Source organism: Talaromyces stipitatus, genomic scaffold (assembly GCF_000003125.1).
Source record: "Talaromyces stipitatus ATCC 10500 scf_1105507295515 genomic scaffold, whole genome shotgun sequence".
Classification (NCBI taxonomy): Eukaryota; Fungi; Ascomycota; class Eurotiomycetes; order Eurotiales; family Trichocomaceae; genus Talaromyces; species Talaromyces stipitatus.
The window spans coordinates 1,667,569-1,694,509 of NW_002990118.1; the positions used below are offsets into that span (position 1 = coordinate 1,667,569).

The following is a 26,941-nucleotide window of genomic DNA, read 5'->3' on the forward strand; positions in this document are numbered from 1 at the left end:
CGTGCTGTTTATAGTATGTCATATGCAAATAATGCTTCAGCATTGACATGCTCTCATATGGTCACTGACGTCTTGATAGGAATCCCCCCATCATCGACACGGACAGAATTAAGAGATTATGCCAGAAGTGAATTCAACCGGAATAGAGGCGTTGAGGATAGTGTATGTATATTTCCCCCTCCAAGTTTATATATATATTCTGACCTGTAGTAGATACATATTAGATATCTCTTGTCTGCTGGGAAGACGGAGTTTGATACGATGAGGAGGTATATTGATGAACTTGCTTCTAATCGATAACCTTGTTTTGGTGGTTGCAATATATGTCATCAAATCAGGTCCATAGTCGACTATGATACTTCTGTTCCCGGGAAGCAACAGTCGCATTGAAACGTTGAATCGATTCTTTTATGTACAATATTGAATACAGAGCGGAGTCATACAGTCTTCCATCTTATCACCACATAGTCACACCATCAAAGAAATCCAAAATCAATCCTTCTTCCCCCGAACCAACGCCTTCACCGCATCAAGTATCCCCGTCCCCCTCTTCACACCCCCTTCCTCCTGCGGCGCCTGATTCACATTCCCATCCACCCCCTTCTCCTCCTCCTCCTTCTTCCCCGCAACAACAGCACTAACACCAACAGGGTTATTAGCCGCCTCCGAAACAGCAGCATGTCTCTCCCTCCACCCCTTATCCTCCTTTTCTCTAGCCTCCAATTCACGTAACCACGCATCCCTCTTCTCCTGCGCCTTCCGTTCCTCGACTTTGCGCTCAAATTCGCGGCGTTGTTTACGTTCGGTTTTGTAGTACATCCCACCCGCGACGACGGCTAGTAAAGTGAAGAATTGCGCGTAGATACGTGCACGGAACATGCGGTTCATTTCGACGGAGTCTTTGGCTTTGCCGGAGCGGTAGGCGCGGTAGAGGGCGTAGCATGTTGCGGCGCAGCCTTGATATTGTTAGATTGGTTTCAATGTTTGGAAGATGATATCTGATAAGGGAGTAAGGAGTGTACCTAGTGGGATTAATGGTTCTTCCTTGAGACGGCGTTTGAACTTTTGCATGGATGTCTCCTCTTCGAATTGACTGTATAATTTTGCTGTTAATATGTGCAAATTTAATTGGTGATGATGGTATATAACATACGGAGACTCGAGCAAATCTGCCTGGTCAGCCATATTGTCTTATCTGTCCTATTGCGATCGGATTGAATCGTTGCAAGCCGGAAAGGTCGTGTGAGGTCAAATCGTCAGATGAAATGCCGGCACCCCCGGAGCTTCAGAGTCTTTTATGTCCTCCACCCAAGGTATATGTCCGAAGTACTTGAAAAAACCAGAAAGTGGTGTGCTTAATTCTCAATAACTCAATTTCTGCGACTTTGTATTGAATCGTCGTGAGGAATGCGTATGTAGTAGTTTTTCGAGCTCCGTCTTCCCGCCAACTGAGATGCCGAAGGTTGGGTGATCATGACGTCGAATACCGAAATACACAATACGTTACTGTATCAAAAACATCATGAAACGGAGACTGTATTTTAATACAGGAGTGCCTTTGCTGCACCAGTTGACCTAGACTTTTTGTTGATTTTCAAGACTTATTACAGAGAAGAAATAAAGAATATGTACATATTTCCATCCAACATATAGACACACCAAGTAGTAACCTGTCCTGCAGGGAAAAGACATTCAAAACCACGAGACATGAAACTTTCATCATCATCACTTCCTCGTAAATAGATTATAATTTTCTTATTTTGCCTTTTCTGAGATTTGAAAGAGTGAAAAAAGAAAGAGCACGATAAGAAAATATCAGATCATGTCACGAAAATTACCTACCAGCTCACCTCCGATATCAGAGCCGTCAATATCTGAAGACGATCCTGCGCATCACCGACCTCATCTTCCCAGAATCTCAACATATTCATCGCGCTGAGGACTGCTTCCTTCCATCCTTGTGGCATCAAGTCTTGCACCATTTGACTGTGGCAAGCAGCCAATAGGATCAATGCACTTCTTGTGCAGGTCCGGAGCATGAGCCAAGCACCGTGATGTCGGTGCTGAAAGCCAGGCTCGTTTTTACGGATTCGTTCGGCACACATTTGTAGGCCTTTTCGGGTGTATTCGTCGAGAACTGGGTCACGGCGTCCGTAGTTGATAGTTTCGGCCATGAAGGGGAAGTACATCCATTCGTAGCAGTCAAGGAGGTGGCCACGGAGGACGAATTTGAGAACATCATCTTGTTCTTCGGGGGTTTGGAGGGAGAATATTGGCGGTAATGAGACCATCCTTCAACAGTTAGGTCATTTCTTCATGCCGCCGGTAGGGCAATTTACTTACCAGTCAAGTGCTTGTGATTCAAATGCGGCAGTCATTTCTACCATATCCACGATCCGTGGAAATCGACCTTTGTCCTGATGACGGAATAAATTGTACAAGATGCGGTTGGCTAGTCGACGCAATGCAATCTCCGCGAGATAGTAATACCACGCTCGTGCAGAATCATCTCCCAGGTCGTCTAGTGGTGGACTAGGAAATGAACTGGGATAAGATAGATCCTGTAATCCGAATCCTGGTAGAGACAGCTCCATACGAACCTCGCTGGAAATTATTAACAATCATGACTCTACAAGCCACTTCCAAAGAGGACTAAGAGGAAGACTTACAGTTCTGATTTAAAGCATGTCCAATATATGCACTCTTGAGAAGCTCGCTCTCGGTGCATACCGTTGGCAAGCAACATGTCTGTAGTGAGAGATCGCTTCAAAAAGTCAAATCCTTGCGAAATAGCAGCAGCTTGGACAAAATGTCTCCATGCATCCATGGGCTGTTGTATCGTCATTAGATAGACACCAGAGTAGAAGAAACATTGGGCTTCAAGAACTCCGCTGCCGCGCATTAGTAATCCAATGCGTTTCTGTGAAGCTTCGAAGAAGACTTTTGCTAATCCGAAGCTGGGTAAGTTTCTCGTCATGAGAGATGTGTGAGGGTGAACGTCATGAAATGCTTCGGCAATGGATCCTAGAGCGCAAACGAGAAGCTATAGGATAATATGAGCTCAGGTAGCAAGATGGGAGTTGGAACTGTAGGAGTGTAGCACTCACCACTAGACATGACTGTGCATCCCAACCGATTCCATTCAAACAGGCATGGTTTACATAACTACGAATCAACTCGACATCTAAGATTGGATTGGCGATATGCACACGGCTCAGAAAGCTGTCGAGCAATCTGTTGCATGATCCCAGCTCTAAGCTGTTAATCAACGGGATAGCTTCACCAACAGGAGAAGTAATCGGAGAAGGCGGCATCTCATAATTCTTGAGAACTGATTTGATGTCCAACTGCGCGTCGAATCGGCCTTGGAATACATCCCAAGCAAGTACAGTCTCGATGGTGACTGTACTAAGATCAGGTCCGAATTGTAGATCCTGGGGAGGAGATCCATAACTGAGAGCTGATGGTTCGACCGATGGTGGTGGATGCACGCTTACTTCTAATGGCTTCTCCCGGATCAGCTTTTCCAACTGCTCCAAGCGGTCTAGAATCGCCAGGCTTGCCGGATCGAAGCTTTTCGGGTTTCATCGTCAGCACGACCAGCCTACTCGTCTTGGTAGACATCCATAGATACAAGGGGAAAATTAAAAGGGGTCATACGATGACAGATCTGTCGGACTGGTGATACATTTTGCACCCACTTTCTCGCAAAACGAACATGACGGCTTCTTATTATCACATTTCGTTCTCCGGGCTCTGCAAACCTGACATGCCCGATTTGCCCGCTTGCGCGGATATGCTGCTGTACCTCTTGGAGCTGGACGCCGTCGGGACATGGCAGCTTCAAGTTTGCTATGATTGCCTTCTGCAGGGCTATCGGAACCTGATCCCACAGTTGCAGTTGAAAGAATGATACCATTTTGTGGGGGGAATTCTGTCTCCCCGGCATCAAGTAAGTGTTGTAAAGAGTCGTTCATCATGGCCTGTCCCCTGGAATATGAATAATATTATGCGCAACAAGTGTAAAGTGACTAGTCCGTACACGATTTACTGCACAATCAGGTCGAGTGCGGAATATCGGGGTGGGGGCATTCTGGTGATAGTACTAGCAGAACAAGGTCGAGTACACGAAGCGCAAGAATGTACGTCGTCGGGCAGTAGCTCAGATAAGATTAGTCAGTAGCTGACCATGGCTTGCAATGCGTGATTCATTCGATAAGCATGGTGTCGGTGTCGTTGAGTTCCTTGTGTCGTTTATTGAGTTGCGGAGAGCGGGAGAAAATCTGGGGAAAACGTGGGTAAAATATTTGACTCGGACCTTCCAGTGGCCCGTTCTTACTTAACCCTCATTCTGCACTCTTAGTCTTCTTTCACTAATCACCCAACTACCGAAGTCTACCGTCCTCACACGCTTTGCTTCAATCAGTAAAGCGACGGCTCGGCGGAAGAATTGCAAAATGGAGTTGACCGGATGATGGGTCCTTTCATTTCTCTTTTTCGCCGTCTTGGCCGGCATTGGAGGTTTTATTTTACGCAGTTAACATTTGTTTCGAGGCTTGAGAGTCCACGGAAAACCATCGGGATTGGTCGAGAATATCCGCCAACAGCCAGAGGCCTCAGTAATAAGGACCCTGCTAAGCAAGTGATTATGGCTGGTTGACCGGAGCAGAACAGGGTATGGGGTATGGGGCAAATCACACGGAGCCGCCTGATACGTCGTGCAGAAATTAATATGCCAGGGGTGAAACGTCTGGCTGCTGACATGCGAAGTGCTTGAAGAAAGTCATGAGCCTGGGAGTATTTTCCTATTCCTCCAAGCGGGGATGAACAGCAACCTGGTCACTTCGGCACTTCTCATCAGAGGCGCCTCTCAATTTCCCGACAATTCCAAATATAATTCATGCATTATGTCGGTAAATGCAACCCTGCCTATCCAAAAGTCGATCCCATACCCCGAGAGACAGCGAGATGGCGAGGGGAATGCAGGGATAAATTGATATTTGGCCCGTTTTGTTTCCACTGCCGAGAAGGTTCAGTGAGCTGTTTTGTTAATATGCTGGGCATTCTTCGATCTTCTACCGTGTATATGAATGGGATATCATATGATTCTACACAATGCAGTGGAAATTACAGTACTCTCAGACGTCTCGAACAAAATTAGAGAGTTGTTGAGCTCACTGCACCGTTTTTTAATGCTTATTCGGACGGGACTACCAATATGCAGTCAGAAATTGCACAGAATACCTCGGCTGCATGCTGATTCGCTCATGGAGCACATAGTAGGTAAGTTTCTGGATATGCGCAGATGCTGGTAAAAAGACTAGAACTGCTGATCGTCTCAATTTTCGGACGTTCTAATTAGCATAAATTTAGCGCCCCCCAGAGTGTGATCGGGTGATAGACTAGACAATTCCACATCACAGATTGGCTATTAGTGTTGTATGAGAATACATAGCCTATAGTTAAACACTTGCCCCGGATAAAATAGTATTGTGCCTTAAACGCACTGGGGTGTTATGTGTTCTCATCTCTGCAACTGCACTGAGCCACTGACTCTGAGGCGACTTGGAGAGTCTCCTCACCCATTCCTCTAGTGACAGCTCACTCTTCCTCATTGCTCAACGCTGAGAGGAACATTGTAGATCTGACAAGGACTTACTCAGGTTACTGGTAGATTTGTCCCACTTATCTACGGATGACTATCTAGGTACTTGGCTGAGGTTGCCACCTGCAACCACATACTATTCCAAGGACGATATGATTATCCGCAAATTGGAGCTGGGTGATGCAGGCGAAATGCCTCAACTAACTTCATCCTCAGCCATTCGAGCATTTCATATGGACAGAGATTTCAGGCCGCAACTAAGACTATGACTTCTAACAGTCGGGGATTACATATGGAGACATTGGCTGGGAGAATGCATGAGTAAAAGGTTGTGAGATGTCTCTGTGTATGAGCATATTAACAAATAGCATTAAGCTAAGGACCCGCGTGTTAGCTTCAGTGCTACTCCTGAGTAATCTCAGCAAAACAACAGGTTGCGATGACTTCACCAGAAATGGATATGGAGTTAGGGCTGGAAGTTAGGGTTGCTGACATAACGGGAAAAGAATCTGCAGGCCATGTCCGCGGGCAACCTCTCCCAACGAGGGAAAAAAACGGGGAGTCTAAGTAAATCATATGGTACACACCGCCAATCGACTGTGGTTGTCTTTCGCCGAGCAAACATTTTAAATTGAGCAATTGCTCTTTTCCTCGTTCATATTCCCTCCTGAAGGACAATCTTTAACTTTCACGTTGAAGATTTCGCAGAACGGAATTCAGATCATGGCTAACGACCCGGTGACTCCCCCACGGCGACCTCATGTCAATGGCTTATCTATGACCGAGTATTCGGCAAGTCCGACTCCAAAGACAGAGGGAGCAGGAAGCATAGCTAGGGATGCCACAAGTTCAGTTCCCGATGATTATATTCTTCCTACAGGCTATCCTGATGTAGGTTGAGTCATATGTTCCCCGATAAAAAGATTCATAGGTTGACTGTTCAATTATAGTATGTGCGATTGATCCTCACATCACGCGTGTACGATGTCGTCGAAGAGACGCCCTTGCAACATGCCACCAACCTTAGCAACCGTTTAGAGTGCAATGTGCTATTAAAACGAGAGGACTTATTACCTGTGTTCAGCTTCAAATTGCGAGGGGCATATAACAAGATGGCGCATCTTAGCCAGGACCAGCGATGGAAGGGAGTTATTGCATGCTCTGCAGGTATATTACTTTCTAAAAGAGTAGTCGAGAACATATGGTGGAATCCAGCGCTAACTTGGTGCATAGGAAACCATGCGCAAGGCGTGGCTTATTCTGCTCGCAAGCTCAAAATACCTGCCACCATCGTTATGCCTTCCGGTACCCCGGCAATCAAGCACCTTAACGTTTCCCGTCTCGGCGGCAGTGTTGTCCTACATGGGAGCGACTTTGATGCCGCCAAAGCCGAAGCTCATCGGTTGGAGAAGGTACACAATTTAACAAACATCCCACCTTTCGATGACCCTTACGTTATTGCCGGTCAAGGAACTATTGGTATGGAAATCGTGCGCCAGGCCAAGCTGCACAACTTGGAAGCAGTGTTCTGTTGCATCGGTGGCGGTGGACTCATTGCTGGTGTCGGGGCTTATATCAAGCGCATTGCTCCTCACGTGAAGATCATTGGAGTCGAGACATATGACGCCAATGCAATGGTACAATCGTTAAAGAAGGGCGAACGGGTGATGCTGAAAGAAGTCGGCCTCTTTGCGGATGGTGCTGCGGTCAAGTTAGTCGGCGAGGAGACTTTCCGCATCTGTCAAGACGTTGTTGATGACATTATTCAAGTTTCAACCGACGAAATTTGCGCCGCTATAAAGGATGTCTTTGAGGATACCCGTTCAATCCTCGAACCAGCTGGAGCCCTTGCCTTGGCTGGCTTGAAGAAATATGTTGCGGCAAACCCTGATCCCAACCCACAGCGAGAGCTTGTCGCCGTTACTTCGGGCGCTAATATGGATTTTGACCGTCTTCGATTTGTCGCCGAGCGGGCTGCACTAGGAGAGAAGAAGGAAGTTTTGCTTGGCGTCACCATTCCCGAGAAGCCCGGTGCATATGCTACGCTTATCGACATCGTCACTCCTCATTCGATCACAGCTTTCAACTACCGTTATGGTCGCGAAGATATCGCCAACGTTCTCATGGGTATTTCTTTGCCTGCATCATCACGGACCTCTGAGCTTCAGCGTATAACGTCTGAGCTTAAGAAAGCCGGCATGATGGCATCAGATCTCAGCGAGGATGAGCTTGTCAAGACACATATCCGGTATTTCGTCGGTGGACCCAGCGGCGTCCAGGACGAGCGTCTCTTTATGTTCCAATTCCCCGAACGGCCAGGCGCACTACAACGATTCCTCGGTCATTTACGTCCAACCGACAATATAACCTTGTTCCATTACCGAAACCACGGTGGAGATGTCGGTAGAGTTCTAGCTGGTATTCAATGCTCCTCATCCGAGAATGCTGAGTTGACTCGCTTCTTAAATGAGCTTGGATATCCCTATGAAGAGTGCACTAACTCTCCGGCATACAAGATGTTTCTCCGACATGACTGAAGTGAGGGCTTTATCTTTATGTAGAATTATCTCAATTTGTATATCATGCTAGAATGTTGGGTGGGATTTTCCATATTGATTCGAGGTGTTTTGTTTTGGATGGCGTTGGTCAGTAGATATACCTATAATTGACGCAAGTCATTGGCTTAAGCATTCATAATAACCATTATATTTTCGCCTTTCTATTTCAAACTCTATAGTACCACGACAACTTTGGAAATACTTGAATGGCTTGTAACTGACGGTACGATCACGTGATCTACAAAAATCACCACCAAGGTTGTTCCGTATTATCGGATGATCCGTTTCTTGTTCGTCAAACGCTGAACATCCACCGCAGTACAATCCTGCGCCTACGCTCCAGCCGCATTAACACGGCATATCTGGAAAAAAATCGGGTTCCATTACGATCATAATTATGTCTCCGTTTCGTGCAGCTCTCTCCACGGCCTCCCGGTCCCTACTCTCCGCTCACCAATTTGCTCTCACATCCTTCCGCCAAAACAAATCCATCTATAATCATGCGTCAAATTCATTTTCGCAATTACGAAAACTGTCATCTACGTTGATAACTGAGAGCCGATGGGGTGGTCTCTTGCGGTCAAAGATAGGGAAACAACTTCCAGCGTCTGTTTCTACATATCTTTTCTCTCAGAAGAGTGGGATGAAGACCAGATCGTCTGTGAAGAGACTTTGCGATGGGTGCAAGGTGAGTTGCCAGCTCAGGCAGATCTGTGGTTATCTCTGGATAATTAATGTTTCTGACTTGTGGTATAGCCTGTGCGACGGAAGAACAGAGTCTACATTATCTGGTACGTTTTCTGCTCGATGTATGCACGTTGATAGGAAACGACTAACCGCTTCTCCATCATTAGTTCGAAGAATCCAAAACATAAGCAGCGTCAAGGCAAATAAACAGCAGTTATGGTCCAGCCCAATTCAATCCGAAGTATGCGGTGTTCCGATTTCTCTAGCATATACTCGTGATGAAGACATTTATCGGCCACGCGATGCAGACAAGCAGATCAATCGTTTGAGGTAGGCATAACAGATCCCGCTTCTCGTTATCAGGTGGCAGGTACAGGACTTGATAGATTTTCGCATTTTGTATTATTGTCGGAGTTGGAGGAATTGGGTCCTGATTTCTAGCAGTTTGCCAGCAACGATCCATGTATTATATTAAGGCCAGGAAAGACATTTCAGAATCTCAAATACCCCCTCTTAATGATTTCCCGCCATTGATCAAGTAATCTACTCTTCACACCACCAAGTTATCCTAGTTCTCGTCGTCTCGACAACTTTTTGGCTTCCGAATACGAGCGATATCATTGGCTGACCCCTGTCTCCACATCACGTGGAAAGATCCCTATCTCCGAGCTTTTTTCTTTTCCGCAGGATTCACACCGAAACAACGTGTTTGTCTCACTAACAGTCAATTGATTCATTTCAATTTGTCTGAGGGATATCTGTTATTCGAGATATCTGTTCATATAAGAGATAGATATGGTGCGACCGGCACAAGTGCGGGCCCTTTCTGGCCTCGCAAGATCAGCGACTTTTGTCCGATTACTGCCGTCGCAGAGCCAGAATGCGTTGAGATGCGCTTCTTTGCCTGTTTCTAGGCTCGGCGCTCTACCTTTGAGGGCCACTACACAGATTACATCGGCTCCATTGAGGCAATGGCATCAGATTAGGAATTCTTCGGCGACAGCAACGGCCAGTTTGTATGGGTTTTCTCCGACTGGAAAAGGTTTAGGAAATGCTGACTTGGGAATTTTTTAGAGCCGAGCAAGCCGCCGCTGATCCTGAAGGACTCTCACAAGCAGAAATCATCTCAAATATAGACGCCGAGGAATGGAAACGTATATCCAAGGTCCGAAATATTGGTATAGCTGTATGTGGAAGACCTGTGACGCGTCCATTTCCTCATCAGCGCATGACTGATGTATTTGAATAGGCACACATCGACAGCGGTAAAACCACTGCAACTGAACGAGTCCTCTTCTACACCGGTCGTATCAACGCCATTCACGAAGTCCGTGGTCGAGACAGCGTCGGCGCAAAGATGGATTCTATGGACTTGGAGCGTGAAAAGGGTATTACCATCCAGTCTGCGGCTACTTTCTGTGACTGGGTCAAGAAGGAGAACGGCAAAGAGGAGAAATACCATTTCAACTTGATTGATACACCCGGACACATTGACTTTACCATTGAGGTTGAGAGAGCTCTTCGTGTTCTTGATGGTGCAGTTATGATTCTCTGTGCTGTGTCTGGTGTGCAGTCGCAGACTATTACCGTCGATCGACAAATGAAGCGATACAATGTTCCTCGAATTTCTTTTGTGAATAAGATGGACCGTATGGGCGCAAATCCTTTCAAGGCTATTGATCAGATAAACAACAAACTGAAATTACCCGCCGCTGCGGTGCAAGTACCCATCGGAGCTGAAGATGAGTTCCAGGGTGTGGTTGATTTGATCCGAATGAAAGCCATCTATAACGAGGGCCCGCGAGGAGAAACTATCGTCGAAAAGGATGAAATCCCTGAGCATATCAAGCCCCTTGCGGAAGAGAGAAGGAGGATTCTCATTGAAACATTGGCTGATGTCGACGACGAAATCGCAGAGATCTTCTTGGATGAAAGGGAACCCACCATTGAACAAATAAAAGCCGCTATTCGCCGCGCTACTATCGCCTTGAAATTTACACCAGTGTTTATGGGTTCCGCGTTGGCTGACAAGTCGATCCAACCTATGCTAGATGGTGTTTGCGACTATCTCCCTAACCCCTCTGAAGTGACCAACTTGGCTCTCGACCAAAAGCGCAAAGAAGCTCAGGTCAAATTACTTCCATATGGATCACAGCCGTTCGTCGGTCTTGCTTTCAAGCTGGAAGAAAGCAATTTCGGTCAACTTACTTATATCCGTGTCTATCAGGGTACTCTTCGCAAGGGTGCCAACGTCTTCAATGCCCGAAATGATAAGAAAGTCAAGGTCCCGCGTATTGTCCGTATGCACTCCAACGAGATGGAGGAAGTGCAAGAGATCGGTGCCGGTGAGATTTGTGCTGTGTTCGGTGTCGATTGCGCTTCAGGAGATACGTTCACGGATGGCCAACTTGCTTACACTATGTCGTCCATGTTCGTACCCGAACCGGTTATTTCTCTTTCTATTAAACCCAAGAACAACAAGGATTCTGCCAACTTCTCGAAAGCCATGGCTCGATTCCAGCGTGAGGACCCGACGTTCCGTGTTTCGTACGACACCGAAAGTGAACAGACTATTATCTCAGGAATGGGAGAATTACATCTTGATATCTACGTCGAACGTATGCGTCGTGAATACAAAGTCGACTGCGAAACCGGACAGCCCCAGGTCGCTTACCGAGAAACTATTGGCCGTCGGGTTGAGTTCGACCACCTGTTGAAGAAGCAGAGTGGAGGTCCTGGTGACTACGCCCGGGTCGTCGGATGGATGGAACCTTCCGAATCCCTCGAAGAGAACAAATTCGAAGAACAGATTGTCGGCGGTGCCATCTCTGAGAAGTTCTTGTTTGCTTGTGAAAAGGGTTTCAACCTTGCCTGCGAAAAGGGTCCCCTTATCGGACACAAAGTCCTTGGAACGAAAATGGTCATCAACGACGGTGCAACCCACATGACTGATTCATCCGAAATGTCCTTCAAGAATGCCACTCAACAAGCCTTCCGCAAAGCATTCATGGAAAGTCAGCCTCATGTCCTAGAACCATTAATGAAAACTGTCGTTACAGCACCCATCGAGTTCCAAGGTGACGTTATCGGCCTCCTGAACAAGCGCAACGCTACCATCAACGACAGTGAAATCGGCGTCGATGAGTTCACGGTTTATGCGGACTGCAGTTTGAACGGTATGTTTGGCTTCAGCAGCCATCTCCGTGCCGCAACGCAGGGTAAAGGTGAATATACAATGGAATTCAGCCATTATGAGAAGGCGCCTGGTCAACTGCAAAAGGAGCTTGTGCAGAAATACCTCAAGGCGCAAGCAGACCGACACAAGAAGTAATTTTGACTTTACCCCTAACGACTTCCAGAATTTGACGACTGTTCGAGCGACCAAAACCCAACAGCAATATCTACCTTCGTATCACTTGTCTTATAACTACAACCATTAGATTTTTATATACACCTTCGAACGGCTGCTGGTGGTATTCAGGGTGCGTTTGGTCTGTCAATTTCTTTTCTATTCTCGGAACATGTATTGTCTGAATAAAATACCTTTGTTAAGATCGAGTCCTTATTCTATTTGCGCTTGGCCTGTTTGTACTATTTTCATATAATCTCTTCTCTTCGTTGTACGATATCGCCTGAGCTAATGTTCCAAGACTTTTGAATTGGCATGGTTTAGGTCGCCGTCATGAGAAATGGGCATGACAAAAAGGAGCGCGGTGCAATAACGGATGGAATTCAAAATGGATGGGAATTAAATATTAATGTCATTACTGTTATAGCATAAAAGTTATGGCGCTTTACATCTATCTATAACTAAACTCGACCTTTAGAGTCGATTATCTTTTCCCATTCACTCTTCCAAGTGTAGGATCAATGATTCTAGAAAATCATTGTGGTTTATTCTTCAAACGAACGCAAAATAGCCAGAGCAGCAACCGAGTAAGCACCGACTTGATTATGCCCGCCATAGCCAACCTTTTCCCATCTCACGCGCTTCACTGGTTTCTTGGTACTGTTTACATTACTCATAATCGGCGATGAAACTTCGCGCTCCCAGACTCTGGTCTCCGTTCTACCATTCTCTTCGATTCGTTCATAGACAATTTTGCCGCTTTGAGGTTTATTGGAACCTATTCGCTTACTAATATCATCGCTACCAGTGGTAGCCCACTTCCAGTTTGTGAGTCCTTCTGTCCATGGGATTTCAGCGTCATTGCGAGCATGGATGATAGTGATATCTACCGCCTTTTGAGCATGTCGTATATCAGCTTCGTCACCTTGTCGAGGTTTCATGCCCGTAAGTCGTTCTAGACGGGCATTAGATTGCCAAGTATCAACAATCCGAGACTTGACCCATTGCTTAGCTTGAGGAAAGCTATTCAATGGCGATAGCATTGGTGGTGTTAGACCTTTAAGGCTATATGATTCTATAAGACCAGGAATATTGCTGAAAGACGCCAAGAGGACAATACCAGCGAATGGTTCAGGGTCTTTTAACGCTGGCTGAACAGTTCCTGACTTAGAGGCACCAAAAGCGAAGCGTTCAGCGACTCCGGAGGTCACTGCCGTTCCTAAACTGAGTCCCGAGATGACGATACGTGAAGGAGAGATATTGAGGGGGTCAGACGTGAGAAAGTTCAAGAGTGTTACGCCATCGGTGATGAGTCCTTCTTCTGTAGGAGTGCCCGTGGAAATGCCATATCCTCGATAATCAAGGGCAAAGACATGCAAAGGGTTTTCCGGAGTAGAGACCCCTAATGCCATCCGGTACATGTCTGGGCGAATGACAGAGCCGAGATGCCCTGCATTACCGTGGACTGTGACAGATGTGAGAACGACTGAAAGAAGGAGTCCCTCCGCAAGTATAGTTGAATGTCCACAAACTTACAGCTTACAACAGCCCGAGAATTGGGATTCTCGGAAAGTAGCTTATATGCCACTGTGTTGGTGTAATCTTCTGCTGGACCGTATGACCAGTTATCGTTCAGGAGCTCCTCGTGTTCTCTGCAGAGGTGCAATGGAAGAATATGCCATCCGTAGAGGGTCTCGTTATCTGGAGTTCTCAAATAGAATGGCTGTACTTGAGTCTCTTTACTGGAAAATTAACAAAGTTGATAGAGATGATAATAACAATGCCTTCGACATACTGAGGAACCCAAAGTTTTCCACGTCGTTTACATCTTGCCATATAGCTGGATTGGCGAGGTTCATATACAATGCCCTTGAGATAGGTTAGCGCGCATAACGTTCATATAACGGGACCAAGACATACGCTCGTTGAATGGATGGATATGTCATTGCGTATACCCATGATAGATATACGAAACCCCCGACTACCAAGGCCCAGTGGGCTTTCTTGAAAATCGCTTGAAGCTCAACCATGCTTTGAGGCTCCGAGAGGGAATATGGGACGTTATTTGAGAATCGGATATGAATTCCTGGAAGCCGTTGAAGAAAATTAGACGTAATTTAGGTATATTTCACCCAGCGTATTGGAATCAATCATGAACTTGTCCTTTCAGTAAAATCTGAAAAAGATGAATGGCACAACCTTCCACCTTCCGTAAGAGGGAGCTCTTAGTTGATGCCTGTAATTTCAGGCCACAACTGTGGGTACAGGTGATCACATGTTCCGGCGATTGGCAATAATAATGATCTGTTCCGCGAAGAATTAACACGCGCAAATATTTCCGCAAAGTCCTAGCAGTTTGCGCGTCGCCTTTGGAAATTCCCTGCTCATCACGATAGTCGACTTGAGGATGCTCATCTTGGCCAAAACATACTAGGCAGCTCCGACAGGTGACATAAACGGCCAAAGACGACCATGGCTGAGAAGCGTAAGCTCCCTGCGCGCGAACGTCGAGAACCGGCAGCCAAGCGACGAGTCTCCGAAGCGATTTCTGAAAGCTCAAGCCGGAGGAAGAAGTCAACACCTTCGGCAGCTCAGGCTTCTACACCTGTTGCTGAACATGAAGCTGAGCGTCAAGCTACTCCGGAGCCGATCGAAGAGCCACTGCCTACTAAAATCAAAGATGGAGATCCCCTACCAACGAGCACTAAAGCTCAGCGATCACTTACTTTGTCCAACAAAGAATACCAATCTTTTGCTGAAAGGTATTCTTCTCTTGTCTCAAAGTTTTCTCGCAGTTTATCTGACATGTTTTTTATCGCAGTGCTGTTTTAAGCATATCCCTCGAACGTTCCAAGAAAAAGTGGCTCAGCGATGGCATTTTCGAAAGGTATTGGACAAAGCCGAAGAAAACGAAGAGGGAGCAGCTTGAAGGGAAAAATCCCCCTAAGGATTCAATGACCAAAATCGGACCTTGTAAAATCATCATTGAGCCCCATCATTTCGATGGAATGATTTACACAGTTAAGGACCCCAATGCGAAACCGACTGTACAAATAACTCCACCCCAACGACACATTATTCACTACGGACCGCCGCCGCCGCAGACCGGATACCAATATCAACATTATGCCCCTCCCCAGCAGATGCGACCCCCTCCGTATCCCTATAATCAACCACCGAATGCGCAGTATGCTCCTCGACCTCCACAGCCACAGCCAGTCCCACGCCAACCGCCGGCACAAGCACATGGTACCTCGCCTCAGCCTCCGAAACCGAGCCCGGACCCTGTCATTCAGATGCTTGCAACAAGAGCAGCTTCGGATCCTGAGTTAAAAGCATTGATGAAGATTGTGGCGTCAAGTAAAGCGACCCAGGAGCAATTGCGGATTTTCCAGGGTCATATTGATGAGCTCAATGCCATTATTCGACAAAGAGAAAGGCAGCAACAACAACAGCAGCAGCAATACTATCCTCAAAACCAACATTCACCGCGCCCTCAATCCACTCCGAACCCGCAAAATTCTCCAGCTCCCCCTCCACAGCAGAATCCGCAACAGTCGCAGACTGTGCCTACTTCCTCATCGACTCCTGCACCTGCGCCATCCTCTACTCCTACATCATCTACACCGGCACCACCAACCAATACCGTGAAGCCACAGTCACCAATGTCACCGTCGGACACACAAATCCCGCTTCAAGGTGGTGATTCCGCTAAACCACAGCCAGAACCTTCTCCTAATGCTGTTCAGTCTAGCGGCTCTAATTCCGGCAACTTCACACCTAGTGCCACTCCCAACATCAAGACAGAACCTGGAACCACTACATCTTTAGCTCCCACTCCTGCTCCTACAGCGTCATCACCTCCCATTTCTACACCACGTACTACTGCGCCAACAAACACGGCTTCAAACGTCCCAGCTTCTGTACCACCAACGGGTGTGGCACCTGTGCCCACTCCAGCAGCTCCTTCGCCGGCCCCCCACAGCACCCCCAAAGCTTCGCCGGCGCCTAATTATGTTCCGACAAACCCACCACCGCAACCACTTTCACCGTATCCCCCAGGTCCGTCTCAGTACCCGCAATACCATGCTTCTCCTTATGCTCCTGGACCGCCTCCTATCAAAGCGCGCGGTGCTCTCCCAAATTACGGCCCATCAAATACTTATTACCAATCATTGCCCACTCCTCCAGCTCCTAAGCCTCCTATCAAGGCCGTTGTTTTTGAGTTTACCTCTCCGTTGACTCCTTACGGAAGTAGTACATCTGGTCACGCTGGGTCAGGCGATCGCTATTTGTTCCCAGAGTACACAATCTTGGAGTATCAAGCTGGAGGAACAGTGCTACTTGCTTCTTTCTTGCTTATACGCAAAGTGGATCCCAATACGAAATTTCCACTTGAATTGACAGCTGATATTGCACCCAAGACTAAGAGTAAGGCATCCAAATCCAAGAAGAAAGATAAAGGGAAAGCTGCAGAACAGAGTGGACCATCAACGCCTGCTCCTGATAACAAGGAAAGCAGCGAAACCAATGCTGCGGATGCTACTGCCGATACAGCAGGCGAAAAGAAGCAATCAGAAAACAGCGTCGACAACGAACCAGGGACAACCAATGAACAGCCCAAAGAGAAAGGGCCATCAAACCTCAAAGAATACTACCAACCCATTACAATGCGGTTCTACAGCAGCAAACCTGCAACTCTAGAACCACTATCTCGAATCGTCAAACCTGCCGCAGAAGTTCGTAAATACATGGAAGAAGTCATGGAACGTGCGGAACGTGCTCCTGCTGGATTTTTGCCGTTTCGTTTACCTCGCGAGAAGCCTCTTGAGATTGTCGATGAGGGTGATAAAGGCGATTTCACTGCTGCTGAGGATGTCAAATCTAGAACGAGAGATGGAAGTATTGCAGTCGCTACTCCTAGAGATGATGATTTTGGTGATGGGGATGTTGATGATGTAGAACCGGGTGATTTAGAGTTCTTGTTGAAGGATCATTATGATCCGCCTAGTGGACTTGTACCTATACGGGTTTGATAGTGGGCGAGTACTGATTTGTGTAAGATACGTCTACGATATATCAAATTTTGAGAAGAGATTCAATTTTTCATTTAGTTCCATTATTCTATTACGTGTAAGACAGCAGCTACTTACCAGCATTATAAATCCCTGAAAGTGAATCAAAGACATCCTGCCTTCGCAAGTGCAATATCAAACACTCCCCCCACTCCGCTGCTGAGCCTGATCACCTATAATCCCCGCCATTTCCAACAACGCCTTCGCATTCTGATAATTACTATCATTCCCACTACCCAACTTAACATTTATCCCCTTTCTACGCTCCGCCTCCCGAGCATCGAACTGCCATGCCTCGCGTTGTCGAGAAATTGCATCCTTCGCAATGCCAGCACTATCAGGCAACAATGACAGTGACGGTGGTTCAATGATGCCCCATATTTCCAGGTTGTAGATATCGATGTGGGTTATTGTGGGTAGGGTGGGTGGCACGGCTGGCGTGAAAACGCCTGTATGAGCGGCTAGATAGGAGATGTGTAGTTGGGCTGTTTCTAGAGCAGCGTCTATGATTAGACTACCTGCTCCATGTGGGAGGGGACCTTGTTGTTGTTTGTGATTAGTACTGCTCTGACGACGATGCGGTTGCTGATGCGGCGAGGGGACACCGGGTCCGTAACTGGTTCTGTGTTGCTGAGCGGATGCTGGTACTTCGCAGCCAATTGCGATTCCCGTCGTTGTGGAGAAGTAGACTATTGGTGTTGTAGACGGTTGCTCTTTGGTCTGTAATAGCGACGAATTACCTGGTAGGACGGAATGTTTGGGATGGAGTTGAAATAGGTAAGGAAGTCGCGATCGGTTATTTAGATTTTGAGGGCTTTCGTAAGATGACGATGAAGATGGTTTCCATGGCTGGGGGATGTATGCCCCCAACGTTATCAGTTCGTCCGGGGAACCAGAGCTTCCGGGTAGTGCACCTTGTACAATGAGAAGTGATGGAGCCTGCCATGTGAAGACATTGTGTTGGAATGATGTTAGAGATTCCCCATGGGCGACGGTCGAAAAGACGGGATGTAAACGTATGTCACTCCTGTAGAGATTCTGACCTGATGAAGCAGGTAGGAAGAACGAGAGGTGTGATACCATGCTTGGAGTCAGTATAGCCGATTCAAAGCTCCCTGGAAGCATAATAGTGGTAGGCTTCTCGTCAATGTTAGCGTCAGTCGGAGCCTCTGAAGGCGGAGATTCAGGTGATGGTTCAGATTGACCAGTCTGTTTTCGAGACAGATCCAGATTCTCACTGAATAGCAAATGCTCAAATAGTGGTGTCAACGGATCAAAGAGATGAGGTAGACTGAGCGTAACCGTCTTCGCAAAGGTCTTATACCCAATGCCGTCACGGATCTCTTCCTCCGTAAAGCTAGCTATAATAGTATCGGCCTCACGTTTGACGGCAGCTTGTTCCTCCGAGCTGAGATTGAAAGTATACTTGTTGACGGATTCAAGTGGTCTCAAAGGCGCAATTGCGAGCAACAACATAAGCAAACGTCGAAATGTGTCGATAGATATACGCGCTTCACAAACTGCTCGATCAATTTGTTGGTCATGTTTGAAAACTTCAATAGCATCGAGAGATTCCAATGCAGCCAGTGCCAGGTCATCATCGTCTTCATGCTCCTCATAATCGTCATTTGTAGGTTCATCAACTGAAAACCCATGAACGTGAGAAGACTGTTTCGAATCTTCCGACTTAGAAGCGGACTCAGCGCTATCGTTCTGTTTTTTCGTATCCTGCTCCAATGATCTACCTACATCCGCAAGACTTCCAAACAACAACTTGACACGATCCTTACGACCCCTCCTCAGAACCTTACCGTACCTCTCCGTCAATAACACAACAACTTTAACCATAGAATCGAAAGTCAAAACACTAGGAGCAAGCGTCTTCTGGAATGGGAATGCGCCGAGATATGAAACCATTCGAAAAACGACTGGTCCCGCATCAAGGCGTCCATCGTGTCCACCATCCTTTTCATTGGTGTAAATTCCATCAGGTACAGAGAGGAAATCGGAGAGTATTTTCTCATTCCAATACCGAAAGCCCGCCTGGTCGAGGGCACGAGAGTAGAAATTGTCTTTGAAATGGGTAAGTTCTAGAGGTGTGAAGCATTTGGTGGCAAAGCGTTCAGCAAGGAGGACGCTGAGCTGTTCTGCCGTTGAATATAGATGAGCTTTCAATTACTCAGTTGACTTGCAAATGGAACATACCAGGCGATGAAGCACCCTCAATCCCACTCGTCGATTGTGATGCACCCATGTCTGCGGAGTAGTACGTAAGTCTTGTAAAAGTAGATGATCAGGCAATACTGATCCCGGGATCCGAATATATGACCGGTCTCCTGCCAAAAAACTTTCGTTCTCACAGGCTAGGCTGTTGTAAATATATCATTTTGAATCAGATCAATCTTGCATAGGATTACAGAAAGTTTACAATATGACAATAGAAAGGAAGAGGTAGAAGAAGAGGTTGGATTAAGGTTGATATTCCCCGGCCAATGACTTCATCTACAAGGCGGTGGGGCTCTTCTTAAGGCTGACGATCTAGACTTTGTCACATCTTGATATTTTCAAATATAAGTCATACTGAGTTGTTTAGATTACAATTTAGCAATGGTATTTTTATTCCCTGGGACTATCTCAGTTTATAAGCTTCAGCGTATCTATTATCCCAAAGATAGTTACTACCCTTCGTCTGGACGGGACGACGCACATATTTAAAACTGTTCCTTGATTGGTAGCAAGGATGTTAATATTCTCATTCAGTTATTCCTTGAATCAATAAGAAGCACATGGCTTTTTCTTTCAAGGTCAGACCAGCCAAAATGCTCGGGTAATAACAAAGCTTCCCCGGTTATGTTTGTTATATATGTTCAGGATACAAACACAGGCCAATTACAAAAGAACCACGCCCATTCCACCTCGCTTCTTCTCATCTGGAAAATTCTTGTCATTGACACCACCGAGAACAGGAGCGGTACGGTAATTGTACAGGTAGTAGTGTAATTGACCGTCACCGGCACCGAATTTGAGCTGCTCAAGGAAAAGTGGGTTATCCTGAAGGGTTAGAGCATTGAAGACATCGAAACGAGCCTGCATCGAGTTGTCAGATAGCTTCTCAAATCATATGTGGAATGAACAATACGTACCTTCTTAGCTTCGATAAGAGCATCGTTGATCAATAAGAGCAATCTGTCCTTGAAACCCTTCTCTTTCTCGTTGAATGCAGTTTCCGTGGCGTAGTAGTACAAGTATGCAGCACGGACTTCCTTGTGTTTCTGGTTCCCAATGACGGAGGACTCCAAGCTATAGAAAGAGACAAAGTCCGTAATCTTCTTCGTCTGTGGATCTTCCACCACATAAGACCAGACAACTTGCTCGCCTCTCGTCTCGGTATGAAGTAACCAGTGCTCTATTTCTTCTTTGGTGAACGCAGGGTTAATCTGATAACGTCTCTGGAATCGCTCGAGCAAATCATACGTTGAATCAAGATCTTTCTTTTGCATTTTTCGCAGACCCGGGGTTGCAGTACTGCTTGGAAGGTGGTTTTTCGTAATCTGGCGCGCTTTGGTGGAGCCTGCAGGCAAGGGAGAAAATCCAACCTCATACAACTTTAACCAGTCCAAGGGTCGATGATAGTACCGACATGATGTAACGGGTTTAGGAAGGACGATACCAACGGTGTAAATGGCTTGGTAGATGCCTTGCAGGTAGCAGCGGCGTGTCACTTCCTTGATCAAGACTGGTGCGAGACGTTTGGAACGTAACTTTTTGTGCACGCAAAGAAAGTTAATCTCGATGACTTTGAGTCGCTGCTCGCGAACTCGAATGTATGTCGGCACACCACAGATGGAGGCAACAAGTTTGCCGCTCTTGGATGCACGCACTCCTACATGCCAATCCTTTTTCCAACCGGGTGATGTCAAAGCCCTAGACGACCATTGTATTAGAAATGGCGAGAATCGTACGCAAAGAAAGAGATTTGAACGCACCAGTTAAGGAATGCTCTCGAGTAATTGAAGCGGAACATAGCATTGTCATCCTCAACATAATGATTCGACAACAAATCATACAACTCAGCAACCTCCTTGTCATCCGTAACATCCAAAGTCACCCACTCAAATCCCTCGATAAGTTGTGGTGGCTCCTTTGAAACTTCTTCCGGATTGATAATCTTGATAGGACCTTCGGCGAGATCTTCCTGGTCATCGAAACGCGGTACAGGCTGAGTTTGCCAGAACTTGTAAGAAGCCATATCTTTTTGGTTTTTCTTGCCCAAAGACAATCCAGTAAGGATGTCAGCAACATCCAGTTTGCTCAGTGTCTCGACAGCCTTGTCGTGAGGCATATGCGCAAGTTCATTAGCTAGCGCGGGGTTCATCGAAAGTAATGCTTCGAGCATCTGAGGTGTGATATTCTTCTCTTCATCGGAAGATCGACCAAGCTTCTTCCCAATTTTCTCCTTGATGTTTTCTGTCACGGGTTTCTTCTCCTTTGACAGCTCTGACGAACCTTCGATTGTCGCCGTTGTCTCCGAAGTCTTCTCCGCACTGTCAACAGCTGGGCTGTCTTGCACATTTTCGTCTGTAGGTTCTTGGGCACGACCTTTGCCCTTGGAATCTTGTGAATCTGCCATTTTTGCAGGTGGCAATGATGACAGAAGTCTGACAAGTGTGCTATACAGGAAAGAAATGTAGGATTCACTAAGATTGTTTCTGATGAAACCACAATTTGCAACCCCGCATTACTGACCAGAAAGGAAAGCGGTGAGTTTTCGTATCACTGACAACAAGTTTGATGTCAATCACTCTCCATGCTGCTTGAATTCTACGAGTTCAGGCCAGAAATGTGAGAAAGTTTATGTAATTAGAGCACTAGTGCCCTAACTAGTTAGTTAACTATCTAGTGGTTAGGATTAGTCCCTCCGGGCGTAATAAACATCATTCATTCATGCATGGTTGAATTCTGAATTTACCGAGGTCTAGAAACATCCAATTCTTGGGCACTTGACTGCGAGAGTCTGTACAATAGCATTATTACGTTACCGTTAAAGATTACATGGGTATCTACTATCCGTTCAAGCTAATGTCTCTCCAGGCTTGCTCTCAATAACATCAAGGAAACCTCCAACAAGATGCAAGCTACCAGTCACCAAAGTCTTGACTGGGGTTTCGTCGGCCTTCTGCTTTGAAAGGTCGCGCACAAAGTCGACCGCCTCTTCAATCGTAGAAAAGACTAAAGTCTGCGCTTTAGGGTCAATCTCCTTCCAGGACTCGGCTAGTGTGTGCTGAACGCTTAGCTTCTCGACTTCAGATGCGTTGGCATTGACGCTGACAAGATCGGGTCGATAGCCTGCATTCTTGTATGTGACATTTGAACAGAATATGGCGTGTGTGAAAGGTCGTGCTGATCCGAGTACTTCGGCCAGAGTCTGATGTAGCGCTCGTGCTAATGCGACACTGTCTCGAGTCTGTTGATTGAAGATGAGGACCCGAGGTCGTTGACTCTCAGCGTCATTGACCAATTTCGAAGCAAACCATTCTCCCGCAACGCGTATACTCTCAAGCGTGTGCCCGCCGTCAATATACCAAGAGACTGTCTTTTCTCGGCGAGTTTCGCACCTACCGCCCAACCTGGCTTTCTCCAAACCAGCCCGAAACTTTTCAGGTAGTGATGAGCTGAATATATCGTCAGGAATATTCCGCTCACCACGACATCTCAAAAACTCAGCAGCGACGCCAACAGCTATATTCGCATTTGTGTATTGAAAATCACCATCCAAGCCCAACTTCAATGAGCTTCCCTTTTTCAATTCTGGTTGACCCCGAGCAACAATAAGCTCCGTCTTTTTTTCTTCGGCTCTTTTGCGCAAAACCTCCAAAGCGGCCTCCGGTTGAGGACCCGTAAAGGCCTTTGCGCCTGTCTTGATTATACCACCCTTATGCCATGCAATCTCCTCAATTGTAGTTCCCAGTAAAGCAACATGATCAATACCCAGACTCGTTATACCAGACACGACCGGTTGATCGATAATATTCGTCGAGTCATATTCACCACCAATACCGCACTCAATGACAGCAGCGTCAACACCTTCACTCAAGTAAGCATGGAATGCCATGAGGGTCAAATAACGGAAATAAACAGGTTTCGTCTCTGGTCCCGAGGGGTCTTGCCCCGCGGCTTTTGCGGATTGTTCTAGACGATCCCAGATTTCGAAAAAGTATCGTGCGAATTGGTCCTCCGTTAAGGGCTCGTCGTTTATTTTTATTCGTTCTCGCGCAAATCGTAAATGGGGTGATGTGTAAAGACCAATTTTGTGGACGGTTGCTTGGTCGCTCGTCGTCGATGGGATGTATTGTGTCAGAATGGAAGAGACGAACGCAGATGTTGAGCCTTTGCCTTTAGTGCCGGCGATATGGATAAGATTCAAACGGTTGAAGTCGGAGGGCTATACAGAACCACACAAGCAGTCAGCAAACATAGAACCCCTCCTTCTTTGTGAAATGCGGCAGCCATACCTCATATCCAATCTTCCTACACCACTCAACCATTTCCGGAATCGCATATTGATTCTTAGCACCCCCAGACTGTCTAATCGCATTGACAATCGCGAAATTCGACTGTAACGTATTCAACGCCGTGATTGCTTCCTATCAAGTCCAAACTAATGTCAGTCAAGAATCGCTCATCAGTACAACCGGAAAAGTGGTTCACCTCATATGTCCGCCCCACCATTTTGAATGGCTTAAAAGAAGTAATGGAGCGAAATTGGGATATTAGTGAAGAGTTTTGAGATCTCCAGAATCGGTGCAATAGAAGCATTCGGAGATATATAAATTATTGAAAAGGAGTGTACAGAATGGGTTGGTGTCGGTCAATCATCGAGGTGCATGACGAGGTAATTTTTCCATGGGAGCTCCGGAGTTCGGCCAGTAGCTCGCTCGCCGATGGAGGTCTTCCCGATAACGATAAGGTTCAATGCCGATATGTATCAATGCTTCAATACATTTTCATCTAAAATATGATATCCCCAATATGTTATTCCATAGTCATATACGGGAGGACTTTAATAGTCTAAAATACTCATAGGTAAAAGCGATATGCAAATAAAGGCTATAGCTTAGAATCGAAGTTCAAGGACGAAGAAAAAAAGAATGCGTCGACGGTCAAGTCAGATGAATGGTGGCATACAGGCAGAGAACTATTCAAGCCTCTTTTTGCCCTCTTCCAGGTAACCCAACCGGGCATTGCTGAAACCACGTTGATGTCGTTTATTGACCAGGAAACGACCAACGAGTTGATCAGAGCGAGCGTGGTTGAGAGCATCTTGATATCCTTCTGAGGCTGCACTTGGTGTATTAAGCTTGGGCCAGTTGACCTGTGATATTGTTAGATTGAAATAGGACCCAAAAGGCTAGATTGAAGACTTACATATAACATTCCATGGGTGAGGATGAAATGAAATGCCCATACACCAATTATAATCCACACAAATGTGAATATCCTTAATGGCCAAACAGCAGCATCAGGCAAACGGCGGGTGAACATGGCAACCAGCACCATGAACACACTTGCTGCTAGTAGGTAGGGAATAGACTGAATAATGACAGGTCGGCGGTCGATGAAGAGCAACAGACTTCCCAATGCCGAGTCTTGCGGCAAATAAGCACCAAGGAACAGATCAAACCCATCTTGCCGAGGACCGTCCATGAAATTATTGCGAATGTAACGGGTGACTGAATTTGAAAAATCTTGCAACATTCCAGCCCGCGTGCGTTCGCCTGTGCGTGTAAAGTCGGTCTTCAAAGCTCCAGTGCCAGAATATGTCTTTGAAACAACGTCGGCATTGTCAGCCCACATATTGCGGAAGATATTCTCAAATTCAGGGTCGTCACTTGCTGACTCCCCGGGTTGCAGAACGCCGGCGTCTATTAATTGCCGGGTTATCGTCCAGCGACCTAGCATACTCTGTACGACGTTTGTGCGATCGAGGCAATCCATGCAGTTAGTTCGTACAACACATGTCTGCTGAGTACGAACTTCTAAGCGTCCATTGGCATCACCGGGGCTCTCAACACCCCGGAAGTATTGTCCGCGCATGAGCCCATCTGTAAGCCGATCTAAAAGGAGTTGTGCCCGGTGCCATTGTAGACCTTTAGTCTCATTATGGAAATCAAAGTAAATATAGTGGATTTGATCCAGAAGCTCCTTTCTCTGACTAGCTTCCACAATGTGTATCTTCTCATCGGTGTGTGGCTGATCTTCTTCGGACGTTTCGCCTGGTGAGGATACCAGAGCGCGAACCAACTGCTCGTAGGCCTTCTTGACTCGTTCTTCTCTACCTTTGTGGTTCACCAAATTCACCAGGTAATTCTCACCATAATATTCGATCTGCTGAGCAAAGTGTTTCCGTGCAGCCTCAATGGCTGTCTCCACACTCCGGACTTGGAGCTTCGGAGTGTAACGAAGGTTGTTGACCTCCGACCAGAAAATGGGGACACTTCCTCTGGTTTGGACAAATGAGAAGACCTGCAAGTCCCGCCCAAGATGGTCGGACTTTCCGCTTGGTAGGCCCTGGCCACCAGCAAAGCCAGTCAGGCTACCAGTGGTATCGTTTAGGATCGCAATCTGTTCCGTTTCATTGTAGTTGGATACATTTCCGTTCTCGTCGATTCCACGGGAAAAGTAACGAGTGCCACCTCTATGTCTTGACCGTCGCGTAATTAAAGCAAAAGTGAAGGAGGTATTCTTGACCCTAGCAGGCGTGATGCGGAGCATTCCGAATATGACAGGCAGTATATAGGGGTCGACGCCAGGTTGCTGACTATATCGTGTCCCGGTCGTATCACTCGCACCAACACGGAAGTCAATGAGATCCGACTGCACGAAGCGATTCCAGAAGAAGCGGTCGTCGGCTCGTTTCCATAGCGGGGCAGCCGGGTCACTCTGCGACTGTCGCTGGAAGCTATTTGTGAGATCGATGGAATAAGAAAAGTACATGGGACCTGTTCGGATCAGATCCTTTAGGAGAGTAAGATAGGTATCTTCATCCTTGTCGTGCAGTGGGCGCTCGCGGAGGGGCAGGAACTCGGTCGCGACGACTTTATAAACCATATGGCCTTGGAGACGGCCCATAGGTTGTGCCTTGGTGATGATGATAATATACTTATCTATAAAGAATATAATCAGCAAACAGATCGCGCGAAATGCACGAAGGCACCTCGTACCTAGTTTCAACTTGATAATGCCGAGTATTCCAGCAATGCTAGACACTCGTTTTGTACCGAGGAGAGTGCCATCATTCAGGCGCAAATCTCCGTTCGGTCGTTCCACCACTAGAGTCGGAGCATTTGGTGTCGAGGGCGAAGTGAATGCGTAGTGAGAAGGAGAGGAATGGAGGTTGATATCCTTGAAGGGAAGCACTGGGAGAGCCATGATGGCCACCAAGTCGGCTCGGTAAGGGAACGAAACGGCGATAGAAATTAGAATCGAGACGGCAGCACCAGCGGATAATGTGGATTCCAGCAAGGATGGGTCAATAGAATCGAAGAGTGCGAACTAAGAGAAGATCAAGCGAGTGTCGACAGCTTCATCGGCTGTAAGGGAACAATAAGAGAGAGATGCAAACAAGTGAGCGTTATGTAGTTACCTAGGTCTGGGCCAGGAACTGACT

The 26,941-nt window shown here is 46.7% G+C and overlaps 10 protein-coding genes across 10 annotated transcripts, besides 3 other annotated features; 3 read left to right on the forward strand and 7 right to left on the reverse strand.

Annotated features, from left to right (window-relative positions):
- Window positions 1-289: 289 nt before the first annotated feature.
- Window positions 290-1,185, reverse strand: TSTA_046460 (mitochondrial hypoxia responsive domain protein; the record flags this gene model as incomplete). The annotated part of the gene is made up of 3 exons (XM_002485100.1): window positions 290-956; window positions 1,023-1,093; window positions 1,154-1,185. 3 exons carry the CDS (start codon window positions 1,183-1,185, stop codon window positions 493-495), a joined length of 567 nt encoding a protein of 188 aa, XP_002485145.1. The 3' UTR covers window positions 290-492.
- Window positions 537-625: a sequence feature (CT-rich).
- Window positions 1,186-1,573: 388 nt separating the features above from the next.
- Window positions 1,574-4,382, reverse strand: TSTA_046470 (uncharacterized protein). The gene is made up of 5 exons (XM_002485101.1): window positions 3,661-4,382; window positions 3,108-3,573; window positions 2,670-3,043; window positions 2,344-2,604; window positions 1,574-2,292 (listed from the first exon to the last, which is right to left on the reverse strand). The coding sequence occupies exons 1-5, from the start codon at window positions 3,978-3,980 to the stop codon at window positions 1,839-1,841; spliced, it is 1,875 nt and encodes a 624-aa protein (XP_002485146.1). The 5' UTR covers window positions 3,981-4,382; the 3' UTR covers window positions 1,574-1,838.
- Window positions 4,383-6,170: 1,788 nt separating this feature from the next.
- TSTA_046480 (threonine dehydratase, biosynthetic) lies at window positions 6,171-8,300 on the forward strand. The gene is made up of 3 exons (XM_002485102.1): window positions 6,171-6,496; window positions 6,556-6,772; window positions 6,839-8,300. Exons 1-3 carry the CDS (start codon window positions 6,329-6,331, stop codon window positions 8,140-8,142), a joined length of 1,689 nt encoding a protein of 562 aa, XP_002485147.1. The 5' UTR covers window positions 6,171-6,328; the 3' UTR covers window positions 8,143-8,300.
- Window positions 8,301-9,578: 1,278 nt separating this feature from the next.
- On the forward strand, window positions 9,579-12,626 carry TSTA_046490 (translation elongation factor G1, putative). The gene is made up of 3 exons (XM_002485103.1): window positions 9,579-9,866; window positions 9,925-10,036; window positions 10,100-12,626. The coding sequence occupies exons 1-3, from the start codon at window positions 9,646-9,648 to the stop codon at window positions 12,179-12,181; spliced, it is 2,415 nt and encodes an 804-aa protein (XP_002485148.1). The 5' UTR covers window positions 9,579-9,645; the 3' UTR covers window positions 12,182-12,626.
- Window positions 12,627-12,744: 118 nt separating this feature from the next.
- TSTA_046500 (uncharacterized protein) lies at window positions 12,745-14,321 on the reverse strand (the record flags this gene model as incomplete). The annotated part of the gene is made up of 4 exons (XM_002485104.1): window positions 14,120-14,321; window positions 13,995-14,068; window positions 13,736-13,936; window positions 12,745-13,664 (listed from the first exon to the last, which is right to left on the reverse strand). The coding sequence occupies exons 1-4, from the start codon at window positions 14,227-14,229 to the stop codon at window positions 12,745-12,747; spliced, it is 1,305 nt and encodes a 434-aa protein (XP_002485149.1). The 5' UTR covers window positions 14,230-14,321.
- Window positions 14,322-14,671: 350 nt separating this feature from the next.
- Window positions 14,672-17,295, forward strand: TSTA_046510 (uncharacterized protein; the record flags this gene model as incomplete). Its single annotated transcript, XM_002485105.1, has 2 exons — window positions 14,672-14,961; window positions 15,021-17,295. The coding sequence occupies 2 exons, from the start codon at window positions 14,672-14,674 to the stop codon at window positions 17,233-17,235; spliced, it is 2,505 nt and encodes an 834-aa protein (XP_002485150.1). The 3' UTR covers window positions 17,236-17,295.
- Window positions 15,592-16,089: a mobile genetic element.
- Window positions 15,625-16,002: a mobile genetic element.
- Window positions 17,296-17,376: 81 nt separating the features above from the next.
- On the reverse strand, window positions 17,377-19,528 carry TSTA_046520 (uncharacterized protein; the record flags this gene model as incomplete). The annotated part of the gene is made up of 2 exons (XM_002485106.1): window positions 17,377-19,421; window positions 19,480-19,528. 2 exons carry the CDS (start codon window positions 19,526-19,528, stop codon window positions 17,410-17,412), a joined length of 2,061 nt encoding a protein of 686 aa, XP_002485151.1. The 3' UTR covers window positions 17,377-17,409.
- Window positions 19,529-19,978: 450 nt separating this feature from the next.
- On the reverse strand, window positions 19,979-21,948 carry TSTA_046530 (peptide N-myristoyl transferase (Nmt1)). The gene is made up of 3 exons (XM_002485107.1): window positions 21,261-21,948; window positions 20,418-21,198; window positions 19,979-20,361 (listed from the first exon to the last, which is right to left on the reverse strand). The coding sequence occupies exons 1-3, from the start codon at window positions 21,902-21,904 to the stop codon at window positions 20,164-20,166; spliced, it is 1,623 nt and encodes a 540-aa protein (XP_002485152.1). The 5' UTR covers window positions 21,905-21,948; the 3' UTR covers window positions 19,979-20,163.
- Window positions 21,949-22,215: 267 nt separating this feature from the next.
- Window positions 22,216-24,159, reverse strand: TSTA_046540 (tetrahydrofolylpolyglutamate synthase (Met7), putative). The gene is made up of 3 exons (XM_002485108.1): window positions 23,983-24,159; window positions 23,787-23,918; window positions 22,216-23,716 (listed from the first exon to the last, which is right to left on the reverse strand). Exons 1-3 carry the CDS (start codon window positions 24,088-24,090, stop codon window positions 22,346-22,348), a joined length of 1,611 nt encoding a protein of 536 aa, XP_002485153.1. The 5' UTR covers window positions 24,091-24,159; the 3' UTR covers window positions 22,216-22,345.
- A 126-nt stretch (window positions 24,160-24,285) lies between these two features.
- TSTA_046550 (phosphoinositide phosphatase (Sac1), putative) lies at window positions 24,286-26,868 on the reverse strand. The gene is made up of 3 exons (XM_002485109.1): window positions 26,496-26,868; window positions 24,700-26,438; window positions 24,286-24,646 (listed from the first exon to the last, which is right to left on the reverse strand). Exons 1-3 carry the CDS (start codon window positions 26,701-26,703, stop codon window positions 24,470-24,472), a joined length of 2,124 nt encoding a protein of 707 aa, XP_002485154.1. The 5' UTR covers window positions 26,704-26,868; the 3' UTR covers window positions 24,286-24,469.
- Window positions 26,869-26,941: the final 73 nt, after the last annotated feature.